The 21,999-nt window shown below is 42.3% G+C and overlaps 1 protein-coding gene across 1 annotated transcript in view; it reads left to right on the top strand.

Moving 5' to 3' along the window:
- The window catches only part of GRIP1 (glutamate receptor interacting protein 1), a 229,760-nt gene that overhangs the window by 188,176 nt on the left and 19,585 nt on the right, over positions 1–21,999 (top strand). Inside the window, 5 exon segments of the mRNA XM_030467152.1 lie at positions 15,474–15,543; positions 15,796–15,941; positions 19,785–19,929; positions 20,982–21,130; positions 21,294–21,482. Coding sequence (XP_030323012.1) covers positions 15,474–15,543; positions 15,796–15,941; positions 19,785–19,929; positions 20,982–21,130; positions 21,294–21,482 — 699 coding nt within the window.

Here is a 21,999-nt window from a genome sequence, read left to right as displayed (position 1 = left end):
TCTCAAAAAGTATTTGTTGTTGTTGTTTGAAGTCAGTGTTCCTACACTTATTTATCTGGGGAGCAGAGAGTAAATGCTGTGGTACAACTGGATTCTAACCAGGTAAACTCCAGCATAGTGAGTTCAGCCCTCAATGGAAAGAAGAGCAATCTATATCAAACTTAATGGGCTTGTGTTTAATGTACTTAATGACAGTGCAGAATCTGTTCTCACTGGAGTTAACATTCCTTTACAGTTGTGGCTTTCCTTAGACTATTACTCTTTCTTTGGAATTATTCATGTGTCCTAGGGGAAGACCGTGCTTTGACTTACATTCTCAAAGCTTTTACCAGCACAATGGAATAAAGTTAATCAAAAGTACAGCAGGGAACTGAGTGCCAAATATTACATCTGAGGAACAAATGCAAGACACTGCAGGCCTGTTTGCTTGCCTTGCACACTTGAATGAGTAATTGTTGGACTCTGTAAGATGTGATGTGATGCTTGAAGCAAAATCATAGGTCTACATGTATTTGTGCAAAATGAAAATATTGAAAAATGAGAAAACCTGGAGGGACAGTGTTCTGTTTAAATGCTATTCTTAAGACTGGTAGTAATTGTGGGATTATTGCAAGAAAACTGTTTTCCTAATAATTTGATTTGTGTTTTTTCAGAATTCAAGCATTTTGTACTCTTGTTTTTTTTTTTTCTCTGTAAGAGTTAATTTTGAATGAAAGCTTTTGTTCTTGGGATTCACTATTTACTATTCTTCCAACCTTTATATGCCTTCCTTGCTTGGAAGTTAAGTGCTTTATAAAATTAGGGATTTATATAATCAGAGCACCATCTGTTTGTTCTTAGTTCTGCTCTTTTGAGTTTACTGCAGTATCTTTAATATTTAAATTAAATTATCTGTTATATATAATAATCTCACTTATTAGTAGTATTTAATGCATATGGAGTGTTCCTAGGGTTAAGTATGTATTTGATTTACAGGATTTATACTAATAACTGGAAATTTTTAGATTTGCTTGGTACAAGTCTTGAAATGATGCATTTCGTGCTTGCTTTTCAGTGCTCTGCTCTATTCTACCTAATTAACTCCTAAATGAGTGTGATTTGAAGAATACAAGTGGTTTATATTCATTTTGTCATGTTTTTGTCAGGGCACTGTAGCACATCAGCATGTCATTTATTCTTAGCATTGCCAGAAAGCTTCTTTTAAAAACCAAATGCATCACAAAGGGAAACTAGGTGAAGTTGATATGACCATACTTATACAAGGGTGATGGAGGAGATCAGGTTTTTTTACTCTTGGGCTTGATCTCTTTAAGTACTGGAGACTCCTTTCATCCTCCTCTTTTCAAGGTAGTGGAGTGAATAGTAAGTGAGAAAGTGTGATTTCTATAAAAATGTTACAGAAGATGTTTGTCTTGTTTTCCATACCCCAGTTTAATTTGATATTTGGTATACAAAGTCAGGAAGTGACCAACACAGACAAGACAGACACATTGGTCAGATGGGACGTGTAAGCTTCACCTCAGGTTGTCAACTGAACATATGGCTAGTTTTAAGTCCAAGTGCTACATCTGACTTATGTTTAGGAAGCAGACATCTTGGAAGAGGAATGTGTGAAATATAAAGAGTTCCTGCGTGGAGTTACAGGTAGGTACTTAAAGGCATATCTGAGGTGAGGCACAAAACTTAAAGCTTAAAGATAGTTAAGTTTAATGGTCTTTAGAAAACATGACATGTAATAGGGGAAAAGACTAAGAGACTTAGTTTCAGATTTATTAAAGCTAGGAAAAAAAAAAAAAGCAAAACCAAAAAAAATTCAGAATCCCCTTGGATAGCAGAAACCATTAGGAAGTAGGGCAGAGGAAAGTTTCATGAACAACATTGCTAATGTTAATCCAGGGTACTGGGTTTTGAGTAGTGCATGCCAGTTCATAGAATCATAGAATCATAGAATCGGCTGGGTTGGAAGGGACCTCAGAGATCATCGAGTCCAACCCTTGAACCACCGTTGCGGTTGCTAGACCATGGCACTGAGTGCCACATCCAGTCTCTTTTTAAATATCTCCAGGGACGAAGAATCCACTACTTCCCTGGGCAGCCCATTCCAATGTCTGATCACCCTCTCCGTAAAGAAATTCTTTCTAATATCCAACCTAAATTTCCCCTGGCACAACTTAAGACCATGCCCTCTTGTCTTGTTGAAAGTCATCTGGCAAAAGAGACCAACGTCCACCCAGTTACAACCTCCTTTCAGGGAGTTGTAGACAGCGATGAGGTCTCCCCTGAGCCGCCTCTTCTTTAGGCTGAACAGCCCCAGCTCTCTCAGCCTCTCCTCATAAGGTCTGTGGTCAAGTCCCTTCACCAGCCTGGTTGCCCTCCTTTGGACCTGCTCCAGGACCGCGATATCCTTCCTGAACTGGGGGGCCCAGAACTGGACACAGTACTCGAGGTGTGGCCTCACCAGCACTGAGTACAGGGGCAGAATCACTTCCTTGGACCTGCTGGCCACACTGTTCCTGATACAGGCCAGGATGCCATTGGCCTTCTTGGCCACCTGGGCACACTGCTGGCTCATGTTCAGCTTCCTGTCAATCCAGACTCCCAGGTCCCTTTCTGCCTGGCTGCTCTCCAGCCACTCTTTGCCCAGCCTGGAGCTCCCCATGGGGTTGTTGTGGCCAAAGTGCAGGATCCGGCACTTGGCCGTGTTAACCCTCATCCCATTGGAATCAGCCCAGCTCTCCAGTCTGTCCAGGTCCCTCTGCAGAGCCCTCCTGCCTTCCAGTTGATCGACACTTCCCCCCAGCTTAGTGTCGTCTGCGAATTTGCTGATGATGGACTCAATCCCCTCATCTAGATCATCAATGAAGATATTGAACAGAACCGGGTCCAACACTGATCCCTGGGGGACACCACTAGTGACCGGCTGCCAACTGGATGCAGCCCCGTTCAGCACCACTCTCTGGGCCCAGCCCAGAGAGTTACTTTGCAACATTCATTGCTTGCCCATTGCTGTCTTCACACACATATAGGATCTCTGTCACCCTGTCATCCTTCCCTTGTCTCTGCAATATCTGTCTGATCTTCCCACTAATAGCTACTGACAATCAATAAAGAGCCTATTCCATAGTTTGCAACTATAAGTGACTGTATCTTTCATGCTTCAGCTGCTGTCATTTGCACCTGCAGATACCTGGTTGGAGCAATTAGAATGTCTCCATTCTTAAAATTATGTCATGCACATAAAGCATGATGCAGAGGTGTCCGTGCATCTGATTTGCCCTAGAAGGATGGCTCTCAAGTAGATCTAGTGGTGTTCAGATCTGTTTCAATTTGTTTGCCAGTGATTTTAGACTAAGTAATGGATTATAGATTTTAAGATTTTTCTAAAGACAAATTTTTGTACTGCTGGTTACTTTATCATAGATTAATATTTTCTTAATTTTCTTAATACATTGAATGAATCCAGGAAAATTACTTACTAGTACAGTCTGGTAATTGTGTTTAACAGCTCTTCTATTTTTTCCCCTTTTCTTTCTTTCTTAAGTGATTCTGATACCCTTACTGGTAATGAACTGCAGCACCTTGCTTCCTAAATAATGCCTCTGAAGTTAATGGTACTACTCAAGGAATAGGAAGCTGCAATGCAGGAAAGAATATCAGAATCTCACCCAAGCTGTGATTAGTTTTTGTAAGTCATTTTGACTAGCAACTATTTTATTATTATGAAAGCTTTATTGCTTTCATAGTTTATCAGAAACAAGCTTTGTAAGTATCTACAGATCCTTAGCATCGACTATGAGAATTTACTTTTTAAGGCAAATTTCAGTATATTTTGGGATTTCAGTGAGCAAGCTCAACCTCATTTCACAATGTTACAAGTAGTTCTTTTCAAGAAAGGACCTGAAGAATCAGGTGCTCTGCATGAGCCAGTACTTAAGGAACAAAGAAGCTACACCAGTCTAATTTTTAAAAACTCTTTTATTTCACTCTTTTAGAGAAGTTTAGTAGCTGTTAATCAGCATTATGGTCAAGTGGACTGGCTTTATATAAAAAATACTTTTCTATCTCATGAGCATTTTCCTCTGCTTGTTCAGTTTGCTCAGAGACTGACCAAACACCAAAAATTGAAGCCTGGCTGAGATTGGTTAGCAGATTTTGTCTGGAGGGTAGGTGTGATGTCCACCCCAAAATCTATTTAAATTGTGTTGGTTTTTTCCATTGGTTTAGCAGTGTTTGGGTTTTTTTAAGCTAATGGAACAGCTGATCTACAAACCTGACACCACTGAACTGGCTTTTAAGGGATGGGGGATAGGTAGGGTAAGTAGCTTTACTTGTAGAAGTAGGCTAGAGGTTTGGGACAGAGACCTAGCACCACAGAGTAATTTAAAAGGAGAGAACAACTTGCTAAAGATCAGCCTTCCAGATACAAACTTAGTATCTGTACAGCTTTGTACACTCTTCAGTGCACTTGTAGTAAGTTCATCATACAGACTGTAAGGTCTCCACAAAAGCTGAACAGTGGGTAGACCAACAGATGGGTCAGGAAGGAGAAAAAATGAGATCTTTGGTGGACAGAGAGAAAGTGAGTGGAGAGCCCTGACAGACAGAGAGCAAACCAGGGGAGAGGCTGAGGTGTGATCAGGTGTAGGGGAAGCTGGAACTTGACCAAGAAGGCTGGGCATGGGTGAGTTGTAAGGTGAGGAGAAAGAAGCTGGTGTGATAAGGAGCTGTTATGCTGGTGGTGAGGGAAAGCATCATCAGGCTGGTACATGAATAGATGTGTCTGTGGCCACTCAGACTCTGAAACAGACATCACAAGGAAAGAGAGAACTGAGGGAACTGGAGCTGACAAAGATTTGGGAGCAGAAACTAACTGCACAAGGGACTGGAGCCCACTCCCTTCCCAAAACTTTATCTTGGGGAGTTTTACAGTATTTCCAGTAACAATAAATGATGAAGTAGCTCTCATCTTTCTCCCTGCTCCCATACCAATGGGATCCTGTCACTTGAATCTGCCTAATTATTCTCAGGTGTTTATGGCTGTTTGTGCTCTTCATAATGTTTGATTGAAATTGTTTTTAATTGCTTCTGAAAACCAAAAATAATTCTGAAATGAAACATAAAAACAGAGGCCTAAGGCTGTGCAGTGTCACTGTGAACTTGCATGAGGATATCTTTTTTAATTAAATGGTCAAATACTGCTTTCTCACTGGGACTCTTGTTTCTCTGCTCCCTAGAGAGAGCTGAAGCAGTGGTGTGTATCAAAGGGGATGGAGGCAGCATAATGAATGAGGTGGAGGATTGCAGAAAGGAAAAGGAGGTGATCTCATGGTGAAGATGGTTTAATGCTGCCCTGGGGAAATCAGAGGTTTTTCCTTTTTTCTGCAACAGAGTTGTGCTGAGACACAAGTCATTTCGTAGGGGTAGGAGAGGTGGGTGGAATGAGATTTTCCACAAGTGGCTGCTTGATTTTCTGGGGAAGTTGTTGAGATCCTGGGGTCATCCTTGCAGAAATGTTGAGCATCTGCAGCTGTTGCTGAAAATCCCAGTAGTTGTGCTTTTGGACATAGAAACTGTTACATACTACAAACTACCGTGAGAAATAAAGGCATAGATATCTCAAATGGCTCACTGAAAATTGTCATGCTTTGACCTAAATGTTGCCAGGTTTCCTTTCCTCATCTGTAAAATCAGGCTAATGGCACTCAATATTCTTGCTGGGGACAGCATCTGTTCACTAGTGTTTGGGAGGCAAACTTAGGCTGTGGTGATGTGCAGTACAAAGGGAATTAAAGATTTTATCTCTGCAACACAACTCAAATAGTTGTAGTAAGTATGGTATGAGCACTGAACAAGAATAAAACAAAGTGTGGTCTAGCTGCTTATTAAGGACTTGCCAGCATGGAGGGATTTGTTTCACACTGAGCTGGGTTTGCTGCCTACAAAAAGTCTTTCATCCTCCAGACACAATTAATAGCCCAGGATAGCTGTCAAAATACCACTGGCTCACACTTACTCAATTTGAAACTGAAATAGCTTCCTGTGTGGTGTCATACCCTTTGCATCCACATGTGCTCTGTGGCTTTGTACTTTGAGCTGTGCTCTTTCCCCAGGTTTGGTTCTTTCTTGCTTCTTTTTGGAGCAATAATGGACTGTTTTCATTAGGACTGGTAATTTTTATGAAGCAGGTTCTTAAAAACTATCTCAATACTCAAGCTGCAGACATTGTACAGTGGGTGGTGTATAACCTCAGAGATTTATAAGGCAACCCAGCGTGTAAAAAAGTAGGTTCTTTTTAATTATTTTTATAACAGTAATATTTTAAAATTTCAACAGGATATTAATTGGTGAGAAATACAAAAAAACCTCAAGTAAATCATGGAACTGTCATATAAGATATAGTTGACTGTGGCATGAAAGTGGGAAACAAGCTATGAAAATTATGCATCTCGAAAAAAGTCAATTGCTGTTCTCTAAACTGCAGCATAGGCATTTCCTGAATGCATGCAGTTCTAGACAAGTGTCACGGTTTAACACTGGCCCGGCAATTAAACCGAATAACAGACGCTCTCTATTAATCTGTCTCTCCTTGATAGAGAAAGGAGAGAGAATAAGGGAGAGAGACTTATGGGTTGGAAACTAAACTACACAACTTTAATGAAACAGTAATGGTAAATAGGGAAAAATTACTAAATATATACAAATATACAGGAAAATGGAAACCACATTCCTCCCCCCTTTCCCCCAATAACTCTCACGTCACCACCGAGGCTGTAGGGCAGCCCTGGGAAAGTCCAGGCTGGACTCCTGGAGTCGGCAGCAGTCGGGAACCGGAGGCAGGAACACACAGATATGGGCTGGCACGGATCAGGACCACAGGCAGATGAACAGACAGGATCCTTCCAGGATGCCGGGTGAAGGAAGGGAAGCAGGAAAAGATCTGGCAAAGATCTGGCTCGGCCCACGTGATGCCTCAAATTTATACTGAGTGTGACGTATATGGGATGGAATACTCTGGTCAATTCTGGCATCTATCTTGTCTGATCCTCCCTAAAGGAGGGTTCAGGTGGGGCCTCTGTGTCCTCCTGGACGGTAAAATATTTTCATGCAGAGCTGAGCAGTGTCCTTGGCCTGCATACCAGTCTCTAGCAGTAACTATAAACATCAAGTGTTATCAGTCCTAGAAGCACATACACTGTCTGAGAAACTTGCTGTTAATTTCAGCAAATGCAACTACTTACAAGGGACTTAGCTAAAAGCAAAAGTACAGAAACAGAAAATCACCTTTATCCTGGCCCAAACCAGGACATTCCACCCCTTATTCCATACCATTTGCGTCATACTCTAATCATTACTAACTCTTATCCTTAAACACATCTATACACAAATTATTACTATCTCTCAGTGCTAAAATTCACTAAGTAATTCAGTCTACAATTGCAGATGTTCATCTATTGTAGCAGATTCTCAAAAGAAGGACCAGTCTTCACAGTTCATGTCCATGGTCCACAAGTTGCAGGTTGCAGATGGTAATTTCAAGGAAGTTACTGGATGCCAGCCGATGAACCTAGTTCTGGCTTCATCACCACAAAATCATCCTGAAAAACACTCATAGAACACTGTTAGTTTATGCAACAGTTCACATAACAGTAGTTATGGTGGGATACAAGTTCATGACTCCCAAAGAGTCTATGCATTACTGATTAAACTAGACAAGCAGAAATTAGGAATTCTCACCTAGTGTTAGATTCCCTTGTGGTACACATTGTACTTCTCCATCTTTCATCATCACCCACCAAGTGTGTCCAGGCCCTTGAGCGAAAGCAACCCCACGAATGGGTTTACCTTTGCCCGAGGCAGGATAAATCCAAACTGTTTTCCCTAGCAGATTCTTCTCATGCACCACAGGCACTTTGTCCCCATCTACTGTATGTAGAAGATCTGACTGAGCAGGACCAGCTCGATTGATGGAACCCCTGGTATTAACTAACCAGGTGGCTTTTGCCAAGTGCTTGTCCCAGTTTTTGAAAGTTCCACCACCCATTGCTTTTAAGGTAGTTTTTAACAGACCATTGTACCTTTCAATTTTACCTGAGGCTGGTGCATGATAGGGGATATGGTATATCCACTCAATACCATGTTCTTTGGCCCAATTATTTATGAGATTATTTTTGAAATGAGTTCCATTATCTGACTCAATTCTCTCTGGTGTACCATGTCTCCACAAGACTTGTTTCTCTAGGCCCAGGATAGTGTTCCGGGCTGTGGCATGAGGCACAGGATATGTTTCCAGCCATCCTGTACTTGCCTCCACCATTGTAAGCACATAGCGCTTACCCTGGCGAGTTTGAGGCAGTGTGATGTAGTCGACTTGCCAGGCCTCCCCATACCTATATTTTGACCATCTCCCTTCATACCATAGAGGTTTCAACCTTTTAGCTTGCTTAATTGCAGCACATATGTCACAATCGTGGATAACCTGCGCAATAGAGTCCAAAGATAAATCCACCCCTCGGTCACGAGCCCATCGATATGTTCCATCCCTGCCTTGATGACCTGAAGCATTGTGGGCCCATTTGGCCAAAAACAGTTCACCTTTATGGTCCCAGTCCAGATCTATTTGGAACACTTGAGCAGCCTCATCTGCTCGTTGGTTGTTTCGATGTTCCTCGGTAGCTCGATATGAAGGTACGTGGGCATCTACGTGACGCACTTTCACATCAAGTTTCTCTAACCTAGTAGCAATGTCTTTCCAAAGTTCAGCAGCCCAGATAGGTTTATCTCTACGTTGCCAGTTGTTTTGCTTCCACTGCTTTAACCAACCCCATAAGGCATTTGCTACCATCCATGAGTCAGTATAGAGATAAAGTCTCGGCCACTTTTCTTGTTCAGCAATGTCCAAAGCCAATTGGATGGCTTTTACCTCTGCAAATTGACTTGATTCACCATCTCCTTCATCTGTTTTTGCAACTAGTCGTGTAGGATTCCATACAGCAGCTTTCCACCTTCGATGGCCTCCTACCAAACGACAGGATCCATCAGTGAAAAGAGCATATTGTTTCTCACTCTCTGGTAGTTGGTCATATGGTGGGGCTTCTTCAGCCCGTTTTACCACTTTTCCTGGTGGCATTCCAAAGTGTTTGCCTTCTGGCCAATGTGTTATTGTTTCTACAATTCCTGGACGATTGAGTCTTCCTATCCTAGCTCTCTGTGAAAGTAAAGCAATCCATTTACTCCAGGTAGCATCGGTAGCATGATGGGAAGATTCTCTACCTGTGTACATAAAACCTAGTACAGGTAATCGTGGCACTAGGAGGAGCTGTGCTTCAGTACCAATCACTTCTGAAGCAGCTCTAACTCCTTCGTATGCGGCCAATATCTCTTTTTCGGCAGCTGTGTAGTTGGCTTCGGAGCCTTTGTAGTTTCGACCCCAAAATCCTAGAGGTCGGCCTCGAGTCTCTCCTGGAGCTTTTTGCCAGAGGCTCCATGAAGGACCATCACCTCCATCTCCGGTGTAAAGAATATTTTTGATGTCTGGCCCTGTTCGAATTGGTCCAAGGGCCATTGCCTGTACAATCTCCTGTTTAATATTCTCAAAAGCAGCTTGTTGTTCTGAGCCCCATTTAAAGTCTTTCTTCTTCCGGGTAACCTCATAGAGAGGTTTCACAATTTGATTATAAAGAGGAATATGCATTCTCCAGAAACCAACAGTTCCTAAAAAGGACTGAGTTTCCTTTTTGGTAGTTGGTGGGGCCATAGCAGTTATTTTGTTAATCACGTCCATTGGGATGTGGCGACGTCCATCTTGCCACTTAACTCCCAGAAACTGTATCTCTTGTGCAGGTCCCTTGACCTTGCTCCTTTTAATAGCAAAACCAGCCTCTAGGAGGATTTCAATTATCTTCTTACCTTTCTCGTAGACTTCCTTTGCTGAGTCACCCCATACAATGATGTCATCGATGTACTGTAGATGTTCTGGAGCTCCACCCTTTTCCAAGGTATCATGGATCAGTCCATGGCAGATGGTAGGACTGTGTTTCCACCCCTGGGGCAGTCGATTCCAAGTGTACTGGACACCTCTCCAGGTGAAGGCAAACTGTGCCCTGCATTCTGGTGCTATAGGAATAGCAAAAAATGCATTAGCAATATCAATAGTAGCATACCACCTGGCTGCCTTTGACTCCAGCTCGTACTGAAGTTCTAGTATGTCTGGCACAGCAGCACTTAGTGGTGGTGTAACCTCATTCAGGGCACGATAGTCCACTGTCAGCCTCCACTCTCCATTTGGCTTTTTCACTGGCCATACAGGACTGTTGAAGGGTGAATGAGTCTTGCTGATCACTCCTTGGCTCTCTAATTGCCGGATCAGCTTGTGAATGGGGACCACAGCATCTCTGTTGACACGATATTGTCTACGATGCACTACTGAAGTAGCAGTTGGCAGACGCTGGTTTGTAGTTCTCAGCAATCCCACTACAAAGGATTTATCTGAAAGGCCAAACAAAGTATGCAGCCATTCTGCATTCTCAGTCTTAATAGCTGCAGTACCAAAGGACCAGCGGTACCCTTTCGGGTCCTCGAAATCACCTCCCTTGAGGTAGTCTATGCCAAGGATGCACGGAGCATCTGGACCAGTCACTATTGGGTGTTTATGCCACTTTATTCCAGTGAGGCTCACATCAGCCTTCACAATAGTCAGTTCTTTAGATCCCCCCGTCACTCCAGAAATAGTGACGGAGTCTGTGCCTTTCTGATTCGATGGCATTAGGGTGCACTGTGCACCAGTGTCCACCAAGGCTTTATACTTTTGTGGCTCTAATGTGCCAGGCCATCGAATCCACACAATCCAATAGATTCGGTTGTCCCTCTCCTCCACCTGGCTGGAGGCAGGGCACCTCTAAGCTTGAGCACATACAGCATTGTCAGTATGTGCATTACTGGAGCTTGCATCCCCAGTACTCACACCTGATGTGCATGGATCTTGAGTCACCAGCACTTTTGGGTTGGGTAATTCCACACTGGACACTTGAGCAGCCATCTTTTTAGAAGGACCTCCTTTTGCCTTCGGCTTACTTATCAACTCAATCACTCGGTCCTGTAGGGCAGCAGTAGGTTTTTTGTCCCACTTTTTCATGTCCTCCCCACACTCACACAGGATTACCCATAGGGTCCCTCTTGCTGATTTCTGTTTCTCTCGATTCTGTCTCATAGGAGGGCGTCTCCTCTTAGTGGCTGCAATGCGGCGTCCTCCATCTGTCTGAGGAGAAGGGGGTGAATGCCATTCCTCAGATGCTCTCTTGATAGCTGAGACCCAGGCCCGACAAGGGGCTATGACAGCATCTTCACACTCTCGTACAGTTTTAATCACATCACCCACAGTTGTATCTATCTCTGCAGGAACCCATAGCATTACTGATAGTGTATGATTAAAAGGTGGTGGTGCAGCATGCACAAACCTTTGCATCATAGGTTTAGGGCATGGTACATGATAGGGATCTTCAATGTCATCATTATTATAGATCACGTCTCGCACAGCCAATTCTTCGAGATACCTGATAGCTTTTCCAAGGTTGCGTGCTTTGATCTGTGGGCAGTCTATTTCCTCTTTATAGGGATATCTCTCCTTTACAGCTGACAAGAGTCGTTTCCACAGGCTGGTAGTTCCAGCCTTTTCCCCAAATGCCCGATCAATACCTGCATCTTTGGCCAGGGATCCCAACTGCCTGGCTTCCTTCTGAGTTAATGTTATGGTAGCAGCCCCCTCATTCCAGCATCGGAGTAACCAAGAGAGAAGTGGTTCACCTGGAAAACGGCTGAAATCTTTTCTCAGAGTACGCAAGTCTCTCATGGAATAGAGCTGAGCAGATTCTGAGTCTGAGTCCTCATCTGACTCTGCACTAGCTGCTCTACCTGGTCTGGGAGGAGAGCCATTATCCTCTATTTCCTCTATCACCTGGTCATCTTGTTCAGACTTGGAAGGGTTACGGCTCGTTTCTGATTTCCCTTGTTTTCCTTTTCTCCTAGTTACAGGGTTAACAAGTAACTGTGTGGGCTGAGGGGGAGAGGCTGAGGCATCTGCAGCAGTGGCAGCAGCAGGGCTTGTTTTCTGAGCAGCAGCAGTGTCTGTGGGAGTAGACACAGCAACTGAAGCTGTAGCAGAAACACTGGCGATGCTGGCCGGCCTTATCTGAGTTGTGCCCTTGCGTGAGGGGGGGCGAGAAGCGGCTGGGGAGGCAGGAGTGGGGGTGCTCTCTGTACGAGGAGCAGCTCTCACTCTCCGAACAGCAACTCTCGGCCTCCGAAAAGGCATACTCAATCTCATTACTGTGGTTTTTGTGTTACTCCTCACCAATATATGAGAGAGATTAACAACACCCACTAAAAGATTGAGAGATGAAATGCTACTGTTACTAAAATCAGGTGGAGTCAGCCCAAAATACGATGGAATGGTGTAATTTTCCAAATTAAAACTGGGAGTGTAATTACCAACCAAGTTTTTTATCTCTGTATGAAACACTACTGCACCATGCACCATGATATACACCAGTATTGAGGACAATATTGCAATGATGGTTCTTAAGCAGCTCTTACGAAAGACAAACCACAAAGTAACAGCAATCCCAGCTGCAAAAATACACATCACATACCCTAAATACCAAAGGTACGGCACGATTGGTTTAATCTCCAACCTTGTGAAATTTCCAAAGAACAAGGTCTGATTCCAGCTCAGGAAAGCCATTCTTTCACTGGAGTTGGAATTCAAACTGTTCAGGCAATTTAGTCAAAATTTAAACTGGACTCGAGCCAATTAGCTCGGGCCCCACGTTGGGCGCCAATAAATCTGTCACGGTTTAACACTGGCCCGGCAATTAAACCGAATAACAGACGCTCTCTATTAATCTGTCTCTCCTTGATAGAGAAAGGAGAGAGAATAAGGGAGAGAGACTTATGGGTTGGAAACTAAACTACACAACTTTAATGAAACAGTAATGGTAAATAGGGAAAAATTACTAAATATATACAAATATACAGGAAAATGGAAACCACATTCCTCCCCCCTTTCCCCCAATAACTCTCACGTCACCACCGAGGCTGTAGGGCAGCCCTGGGAAAGTCCAGGCTGGACTCCTGGAGTCGGCAGCAGTCGGGAACCGGAGGCAGGAACACACAGATATGGGCTGGCACGGATCAGGACCACAGGCAGATGAACAGACAGGATCCTTCCAGGATGCCGGGTGAAGGAAGGGAAGCAGGAAAAGATCTGGCAAAGATCTGGCTCGGCCCACGTGATGCCTCAAATTTATACTGAGTGTGACGTATATGGGATGGAATACTCTGGTCAATTCTGGCATCTATCTTGTCTGATCCTCCCTAAAGGAGGGTTCAGGTGGGGCCTCTGTGTCCTCCTGGACGGTAAAATATTTTCATGCAGAGCTGAGCAGTGTCCTTGGCCTGCATACCAGTCTCTAGCAGTAACTATAAACATCAAGTGTTATCAGTCCTAGAAGCACATACACTGTCTGAGAAACTTGCTGTTAATTTCAGCAAATGCAACTACTTACAAGGGACTTAGCTAAAAGCAAAAGTACAGAAACAGAAAATCACCTTTATCCTGGCCCAAACCAGGACAACAAGTTTCTAAAAATTCTTGTAAGTCCTTGTATGTCTGGATTCTGACTTTCAAGGCACTGCATTTGAAATATGGCTATTTAACAGTTCTTAAACAGTTTTTATGTACATTCAAAGGCTTTCTAGGCCAGGGCAGCTGAGGTTAACAAGATCTGTTAGAATATTGTATTGGGAACGTCATTATTAATACACCTTGTGGTTGCTGTAGGTGAATATATGTCAGTTTCCATCAAAGAAAAGAGTTTTATGTTGCTGAAGTAATTGACGTCAACATTTTGTAGGTGATCCTCAAGTATGGGGAGCTTTTTAGGTGACTGTCAGGCATTGGAGCCTAATGGAAAAGACCCGCTGTGAGTGAGTGCAGAGGCCTCAGAACCCAGCACAGAACTGGAGGAACCTCCCGGGCGCTTTCAGGAGAACTGAGCAGCTTGTCCCATGTGGCAGGGTTTTAATATCAGCCACTCTTCTCTACCAACAGTCCTAAACATCAGTCTGCATTCTCCATAAGGACCACCTCCTCACCACAACAGCTGTAGGTGGTATAATTCCCAGTGGCAGAGAGCAGGTACCACACCATTCACTAAAAATGTCTCTTTCGGCCCCCTCAAGTTCTGAGCTTTCTGTTTACAGCTTCAGTGCAGTCTTCTCACAGCAAGTAGATGAAACTTGTCATTCAGTGAAGCTGCTCCATAAAAAACAGTCCTCTGGAAGCAGTCAGTGATTGTTGTTTCTTCCTCTGAGGTTGTTAGGTGCTTCCCATGCAAGTGGAAATGAAGCAAAGTTGCTAAGCAGCATTGTGAATGGCTTGCAGAACTAGCCCAGGAAAACTTGTCAAATTCTTTTGCAGAAGCCAGTAAAGAAAAGCAATGGGTGGCACTGTAGAGCAGAGCATCCTTTTCACCCTGATGGACAGATAGCAAATTGAGAAGTATTTCAGAAGCCTTTGAGAAGATGGGAGGAAGAAGATGAGACAAGAAGGAGAGGACTAGTGCAGGTTCCATTACTTTGACCATTGCTGGAGTGGATGGGGGTTCTAGTAAGTATCCCCAGTATAAAGTGGGGAAAAGTCCACCATGCTTACAGCTCATCAGCAGTGTAGAAGAGCAAGGTTACTCATCAAAAGAGGCATTCACTTCAGAGGAAGCAGCGAGACACAAGGAAGCAAACATTGGTCTGGTGTAAGGTACATCTGTGCAGATGTGATATTGCATATCAGTCAGCCCAGAGGCATGCATGGGAACTTTCCACAGCATCTCATTTATTGTGAATTAGGCAGCACTCACCCAGGCAGAACTGACTTCATACCTCTTCCTTAAGCAGGGAATGAGACAGGAGTGGATAGGAGAATGTGGTCTAGCCCACTCTGTAGAATTTTTTGTCAAAGCAGCTCTGTTGGTGAGGGATATAATAAAACATGATTTATGATTGACAGAAATAATCTGTCCAAAGATCTGGACTGGTAGTTATGCTGAAAGGTTCTACTAAAAGAGCTCTTCCCTCATGTGTTGTAACTACACAGTATTTTATGTTATGTCACTGGACCTGTACAGTGGTATCTTCACAGTTCAGTCCTGGCCTGACCCAGAATTCAGACATGTTGGATTAAATTCACTTTGCACCAGTTACCTTAATTCTGGCAATTTCTAATTTTTGTGATGTAGAGTTTCCAGTCTTACTATAATAGGCTGCTGCTGTTCATTTGTATTCATGTACATATAATGTAGGGAAAGGAAAGAAATATAATACAGGTAAATAATGGGTGTGAAGCATTCATTTTTTTACAGAATTAGCCCATCTTTTTCTCTAGAAATAAAAACCCAGATAATTGTATGTATTCTTTATTACAGCTCCATCCAGTAGAAAACCAGGAGACCCTCTGGTTATTTCTGATATCAAGAAAGGAAGTGTTGCTCACAGGTAAGACATTCAAGCTCCCAATAGAAATCTGTCTCCATTGTGTAGCCAGCCTGACTCAAGTTAAACAGAAGGAGCTTGTAAGAGACTTGTGCTTTTATTTTGTAAACAGCAGCTACAAATGTCATGTCCAGCACATGAAGAAATAGATGGTTTTAGAAATCCATCTTGTTTCTATAATCTTGTTTGTACCTTCTGATATATCTTGCTTCAATGCTACTAGAATGTCATGTAAACCTGTCTATTGGTTCACAGAACTGGTACACTGGAACTGGGTGACAAGTTGCTTGCCATAGATAATATTCGACTTGACAACTGCTCAATGGAAGATGCTGTCCAGATTCTTCAGCACTGTGAGGACCTTGTAAAGTTAAAGATCCGCAAAGATGAAGATAATTCAGGTATTAGCAATGAGCCTATTGCAGATTCATGTGTATTTTCAGGATTTTTAGAACATAGGGTTATTCTTTTGCATTTAGATCTTAGTGAAATGTTTTCTATAACCATGGCTGATTTATGCTAATGGTAATCAGAAAATGCCAGACGAAGAAGAATATTAATGATGTATCAAGTTTTGCATTTTCTCAGTGGCTACATTGCCTGAAGGAACTGCACTGCAAAATGAGATCTTCAGTTTTCTGGAAATGCAGTTTCCCCTCAGGTGCAGCCATGCTAGGCTAATGTTTCTCTTATCAATGTATAGAGATTTTCTCTACTTTTAAGACTGAAATCATGGTTAGCAAAGCATGGATCCATAGGCCTAACTTCTCCAGTAGAGTGGTGAAGTGCATGCATCCATAAACTTCCAAACTTGACTTCAGTACATGCTTCAAGGTAAGTAGTACTTTATACACTGTGCTGGATGGCTTATTGAGGAGCCATGTCTGATCAGCCCAGTGGAAGGAAGGGAGCTGCCATCATTTTGCATACCTACATCTATAAACATTCCTGGATCTTCCCTGTCACGGATTCCATAAGAGCAGACTTTTTACCTGGAAATAATGAAGTGAGTTCTGTTATGCACCCTAGTGTCAAAGAAGCCAGAAATTCATAACTACCATTACTACTGGGATTTATATTACAGCATTTCATAACAACATGAACTGTAGATTTACGTATCTTAAGCTCTATACGATCTCACAGCAAAAAGGCATAGCCTGGTGCACTTTATTATTTAAAATCAAGTGCAGCCATGAAATGGTAGCACATGTCATATGTTTCCCCCAGACTATGCTCATCTTTGCACTTTCATCTCTATTTATCGAACGTCACTCTGAAGAGCAAGACACTAGAGGACAGAGCAGAGGTGCTGCGGCACAGAGAATCTGCTTACATTTAATGTGGTTTTCAAAGATTATCCACAATTCCATCACAAGAAAAGAAGGTGAATCTCAAAAACACGACGCTCAAAACTATCAGTTTGTTTATATTTCCTTCCTAGGTGGAAGTGTGTTTTCAGCAGTTTCTCTTGCGTTTTGTGTTGGGTTTTTTTGTCTGACAGTCTGAGGAGAAGTCAATCTCTGATTGAACTAATGGCTTCCAGCCCTTTTTGGATATCTGAGTTCTTTGCTTTCATGGGAAACTGTCCTTCATTGTGAATTCAGGCCATGTACATGTCATGTTCTTGGGTACCTTGCATTTCTGCTGCCTGGAAAGAGCACTGAAGAGAGCTGTGTAGCAATTTGACATTTGTTACATTCATGCCATGAATTTTCTTAACAAGGGCTAAGCAGAAGACAGAAATAACAGACCAGCCTCCTTTCCAGTTATTCACTAAGATCTACAAGCTTCCACCTCTTAGGTGGCAAGGTTGCTGTATGATTAATAACTTCTTATTCGCTTACTGTTGGTAGTGGAGAAACATCAGTGTTGTGGTGACCCTTGGCAAGCAGCAGTTATTACATTTTCAATTAGCTCAGTGGATTACTTTTCATCCTTCAGTTGAAGTCTTGGACCATGTCAGTGGCACACCTGTGTAAACGTTGTATGGATTAGATCCCAGAGGATTTGTTGTTGGTCTGTAAGTGCTCTAGCAAGCAAGCAAGAGATGCCACTCTTCTTCTGTACAGAGGCAGCTGAACATGTTAGCCCACTGGGTACCAAGCAGAACCTTTCAGTGAGTCTTGAGAGTTGGCTGCTTCTGGAAAGAGCATGTTGGATAACACGTAGTTGTTGTAAACTGGCCCAAAACACTGATGGCAATGCCCCAGGTAGGAATATAAGGCCAACACTAGGCATTAAAATCCCAGTATTTTTTTGTTGAATAAACACCACTGATTCTTCTCTCCTGTGATTCTGTATGTGTACCATTTTCTTTGTGCACATAGCAAAGGGGAAATAGGAGGGAAACCTAAAGACCTACATTTTCTGCAAACTGGAAGAGACAAAGTAGCTCCAAAGATATTAATGTTTCTCCAGCTCTGCTTAAGTGCCATGTTCAACATGAGAAGAAAGCAGCTCTTTGAACCTTTGCTATCAGAGCAAGTATCTTTTTTCCTTTTAAAGTTTCTCTCTCTACAGGAAGAGAAATGGGACCATTTGAATTTTCTAACTTGTCTCAGGTTAGTTCTAGTAACATTTATGGAATGTGCATCCTAGACATTTTCCACACTTGGTAAGCCATTCAAAATGTCATTACCCACTGATCTAGGAAAAGTTGCCCGCCAGGCCAGATGTCCTTCCTGGCTGAATGCCAGCATCATGAGATGGGTGAGGGAGCATTTGTCATTTTGATCTGAGAAGAAATCTGACATTTAAAATTTGAAAATATCCCTTCGTGCCTCAAAAATACTACACCTGATTGCTCTCTGGCTTGATTTTTTTTTTTTTTATAGCATGTAAGGAGCATGCATTGTATAAATACAGGAGCCTTTCCTGTTGCTGCACAACTTGTTGGGTATTGTTTAAGGAAAATACTTAGTATTTCGTGGAATGATAGAACCTTAAAGACCATCTAGTCCCAGCCCTCCCTGCATGAGGGTGTTTTAAGCTTACACTGTGATGATTTCTTCTCCATTTCTGATGATCTTTTGGTGAGGCTAAAATTTGAAAGCAATGCAAATTAATTTGTGCAGTGTAATGAAATAGGATCTAATGAAATTGTTATTCAACTTAATAATTCAGAATTTATTTTTAATTCTGTTACAAAAGCTTAAATCTTGCCTATCAAAACCAGGAGATGTATTATTTCAGGTTCTCTTAGTAAGACAGCTGCTGCTCATCAGTTTTGTTTGGTTTTACTTTTTCCACAATTCTTTTAAGGAAGTTCAGGTTTAAAACTTTTGAATTACCTTTGATTCTGAGTACCTTCCACTGAGTGAAGAAACAGATGAGTACTGTTATTTATACATTACATACATCGCCTCCAAGGTGAGGGTCTCATGGCGCAGCTGGTTAAGACCCAGTACTGCAATGCCGAAAGCCCCGGGTTCGAGACTCCACAGAGAGACTCACCTTGGAGGTGATGAGCACTAGTGACGCAATAAAGGTAATACAGCGCTTGAGAGTGAGCTAGTCTGTGGCTGTGAGTTTCACCTTTTATTGGCCCCCTGGTCTTGCACATGCTCAATAGGGGGCCTGCCCTAATTGGGCACAGGTGGATTTGATACCGGCTCACACCCACTTCTCGGTAATCAGAGGCATCTGATTGCTTTGTTCCACTACAGAGCACAAACTGAAACACAGAAGGTTCCTCTGGAATGTCAGGAAACACTTTTTTACTGTGAGGGTGACCAAGCACTGGCATAGATTGCCAAGAGGTGTTGTGGATCTCCGTGCTTAGAGATCATTAGAGAGCATCTGGAGAAGTCTGAGCAACCAGCTGTAGATGGCCCTGCTGCAGGGGGCAGTACAAAGCAGTAGGCTGGACCAGGTGACCTACAGAGGTCCCCTCCAACCTCAACCCTTCTGTAATTCTGTCCTAAAATAGCCTGGAGTAACATTTTAAGAGTAAAGAAGATATAAAGATCTTAGACAGAGTAAAATTTAATCTTAATAGAACAAGCGGAGTTTTTCGATTAACTTCCATGTAATCAAGTTTTGGCTATAGAAAAGTAATTGCACAAGGGTGAGGTGTTTTATTCTCGCTTTCCCAAAATAATCCAATAGAATGTGATTAAGAAGCGTATCTGAAATGTAAGCCTTTGATAATGTTGTTTGATTGCCAGTTACTAGGCTGAATGCAGTATTTTTTTTCATTCCTTCTTTCATAAGAAACCAATTGCATCACTTGGCATTTATTGCAGATGAACAGGAGAGCTCTGGAGCAATTATTTATACAGTTGAGCTCAAGCGCTATGGTGGGCCTCTTGGAATTACAATCTCTGGTACTGAAGAACCCTTTGATCCCATAATCATTTCCAGCCTTACAAAAGGAGGATTAGCCGAAAGGTAAATTGGAAAGCAAATTATATTTAAGCATCCTTTTGTCATGATGAAGATTTATTTTGTTTACCTGAACATGCTAATTTTTATAGTTTAGCAATTTATTTTTATATATAATTCTCCAAATCTGAGTTTATAATCCTTTTGCTGTTGTTTTTTTATCATTGCCAAGTTCAGGAGCATGAGAAATCTCTTAACAGGATATTCTTGCACGTACTGTACAAGACAGAGCAGAGGATTGTGGTCCTTATAAATCACCTAGCAAAGACTAGTGAATCACACTGCAGTCACAGGAACATTTTAGCAGGCTTTTAAAAGCAATAGCCTTGAAGAGTAAAATAGGTAAGGAGAGCACTTCATGTGTCTGACTTCATCTGAAAATATGCTGCTTGTCATAGGCACAAACTGCTCCTGTTTGTGCACTTATACACACAACAGTGAGTATTTTCTGAGGAGTAGAAATGCTCCTCAGGGCAAGTGCTACACAGAGATTAATGGAAGTGCTAAATTTTTCTATGACCTGCTATTTCTAGGACAGGCAGAGTCATTGCAACTGGTGCCTTTGGTGGTGGTTTCAGAGAGAACTTAAAAGCACACAAAACATGATACTGCATGCAGCCAGAACAAATATTTCATTTACACAAAGAGAATTTATTTTCTTCTCTTGGTATGACCCATTCTGAAAGACACTGGTGAAACAGCTGGTTCACACTGCCATTATCTGTTATGTTGTGAGACTTCTAGGAGACTCATCTCAGAGCTTACTGTGCTGTCTGAGAGTGCTCTTAAGCAGGTAGGATACAATGAGTAACATCCACAGGGGATTAGCTGAACCACCACAGCAACATGGAAATCCACATTTCCATGCCTCAGCTCTGCTATTGACACTACAGGAAAGCTGACTTGTTTTAAGTGTCTTTAACAAAAGAATTATTCTGTAACACAGCTATAAGAGCAAAATGAAATAAAGAAATGAGACTTTCATGCTCCAGATGTACAGAGAAATTGCACTTGTTGCTTTTTATGCTCCTCAGTGGTTTACTTCTTTCTTATTGTAGGACTGGGGCAATTCACATAGGAGACAGAATCCTAGCAATAAATAGTAGCAGCCTGAAAGGAAAACCTTTGAGTGAAGCCATTCATTTATTACAGATGGCAGGAGAAACTGTCACCTTGAAAATCAAGAAACAGACAGATGGTGAGTAAGGCCAAGGGTAGCATCAGTGGTTTTTAATGTGTATGTTGTTACAAATTAAGAAGCATTTAAGCCATCCCTGGAAAAATGTTGTGTCACTAGTAAACAGCATATTCATAGAACTGCAGTAAAGCAATGACCTCCCCTCCTTTTCATTCTTTTATATCCTATTCAGCTACCAGTCCCAAGAAATTTTCTGTCCCTGTGGGTCACATAAGTGAACTGAGTGATGCTGAAGATGAAACTTCTGCTGCACAGAAATCTGGCAAACTCTCAGACATCTATTCCACTACAGTCCCAAGTGTTGACAGTGCAGTGGAGTCGTGGGATGGCTCTGGTATTGATACCAGCTTTGGAAATCAAGGTACTGTCAAGAATACAATTGACGTTTAAAGTAGAAAGATACCATTGTCTTCATGGTTGACCTTCCTTTGCCTTCAAGAGAAGTTTATCTGTACCAACTTTAAGCCTTGTACTTTGTAATGTGCCAGTGTCACATTATGACCACACACCTCACCAGGCAGCTTGATTTCTTAAACTTGGCTGGCCTCAGATTCATTCTTTCATGACAATGTGATATGTTGTGAAGCATTTATCAATACATTAATAGGCTTTTGTTAGCTTTACTGGCAGCTGAATAGCCCAGCCCATAGGTCATCCACCACTGAATGAGTGTATCCTTCAAGTACAGATCAATGCAAGGCACAGAGCACATTGAAGAAGTTAGTGAATTTGCTCATATGCAGTGATTTTTAACTGACAACAGATTTATTATAAACTGCTGAAGGGGCAATATTAGGTGTTGCTTATGATCTATGTCTTCTGCTGCTTTTTCATTCCTGCAGCATTAATATCTAACTTTCAGCCCTCAAAAGCAATCA

The sequence above is a fragment of the Calypte anna genome, chromosome 1 (genome assembly GCF_003957555.1).
Source record: "Calypte anna isolate BGI_N300 chromosome 1, bCalAnn1_v1.p, whole genome shotgun sequence".
In the NCBI taxonomy this organism is placed as follows: domain Eukaryota; kingdom Metazoa; phylum Chordata; class Aves; order Apodiformes; family Trochilidae; genus Calypte; species Calypte anna.
The sequence above is the reverse complement of the archived record's forward strand: the minus strand, read 5'-3'. Positions and strand labels throughout refer to the sequence as shown.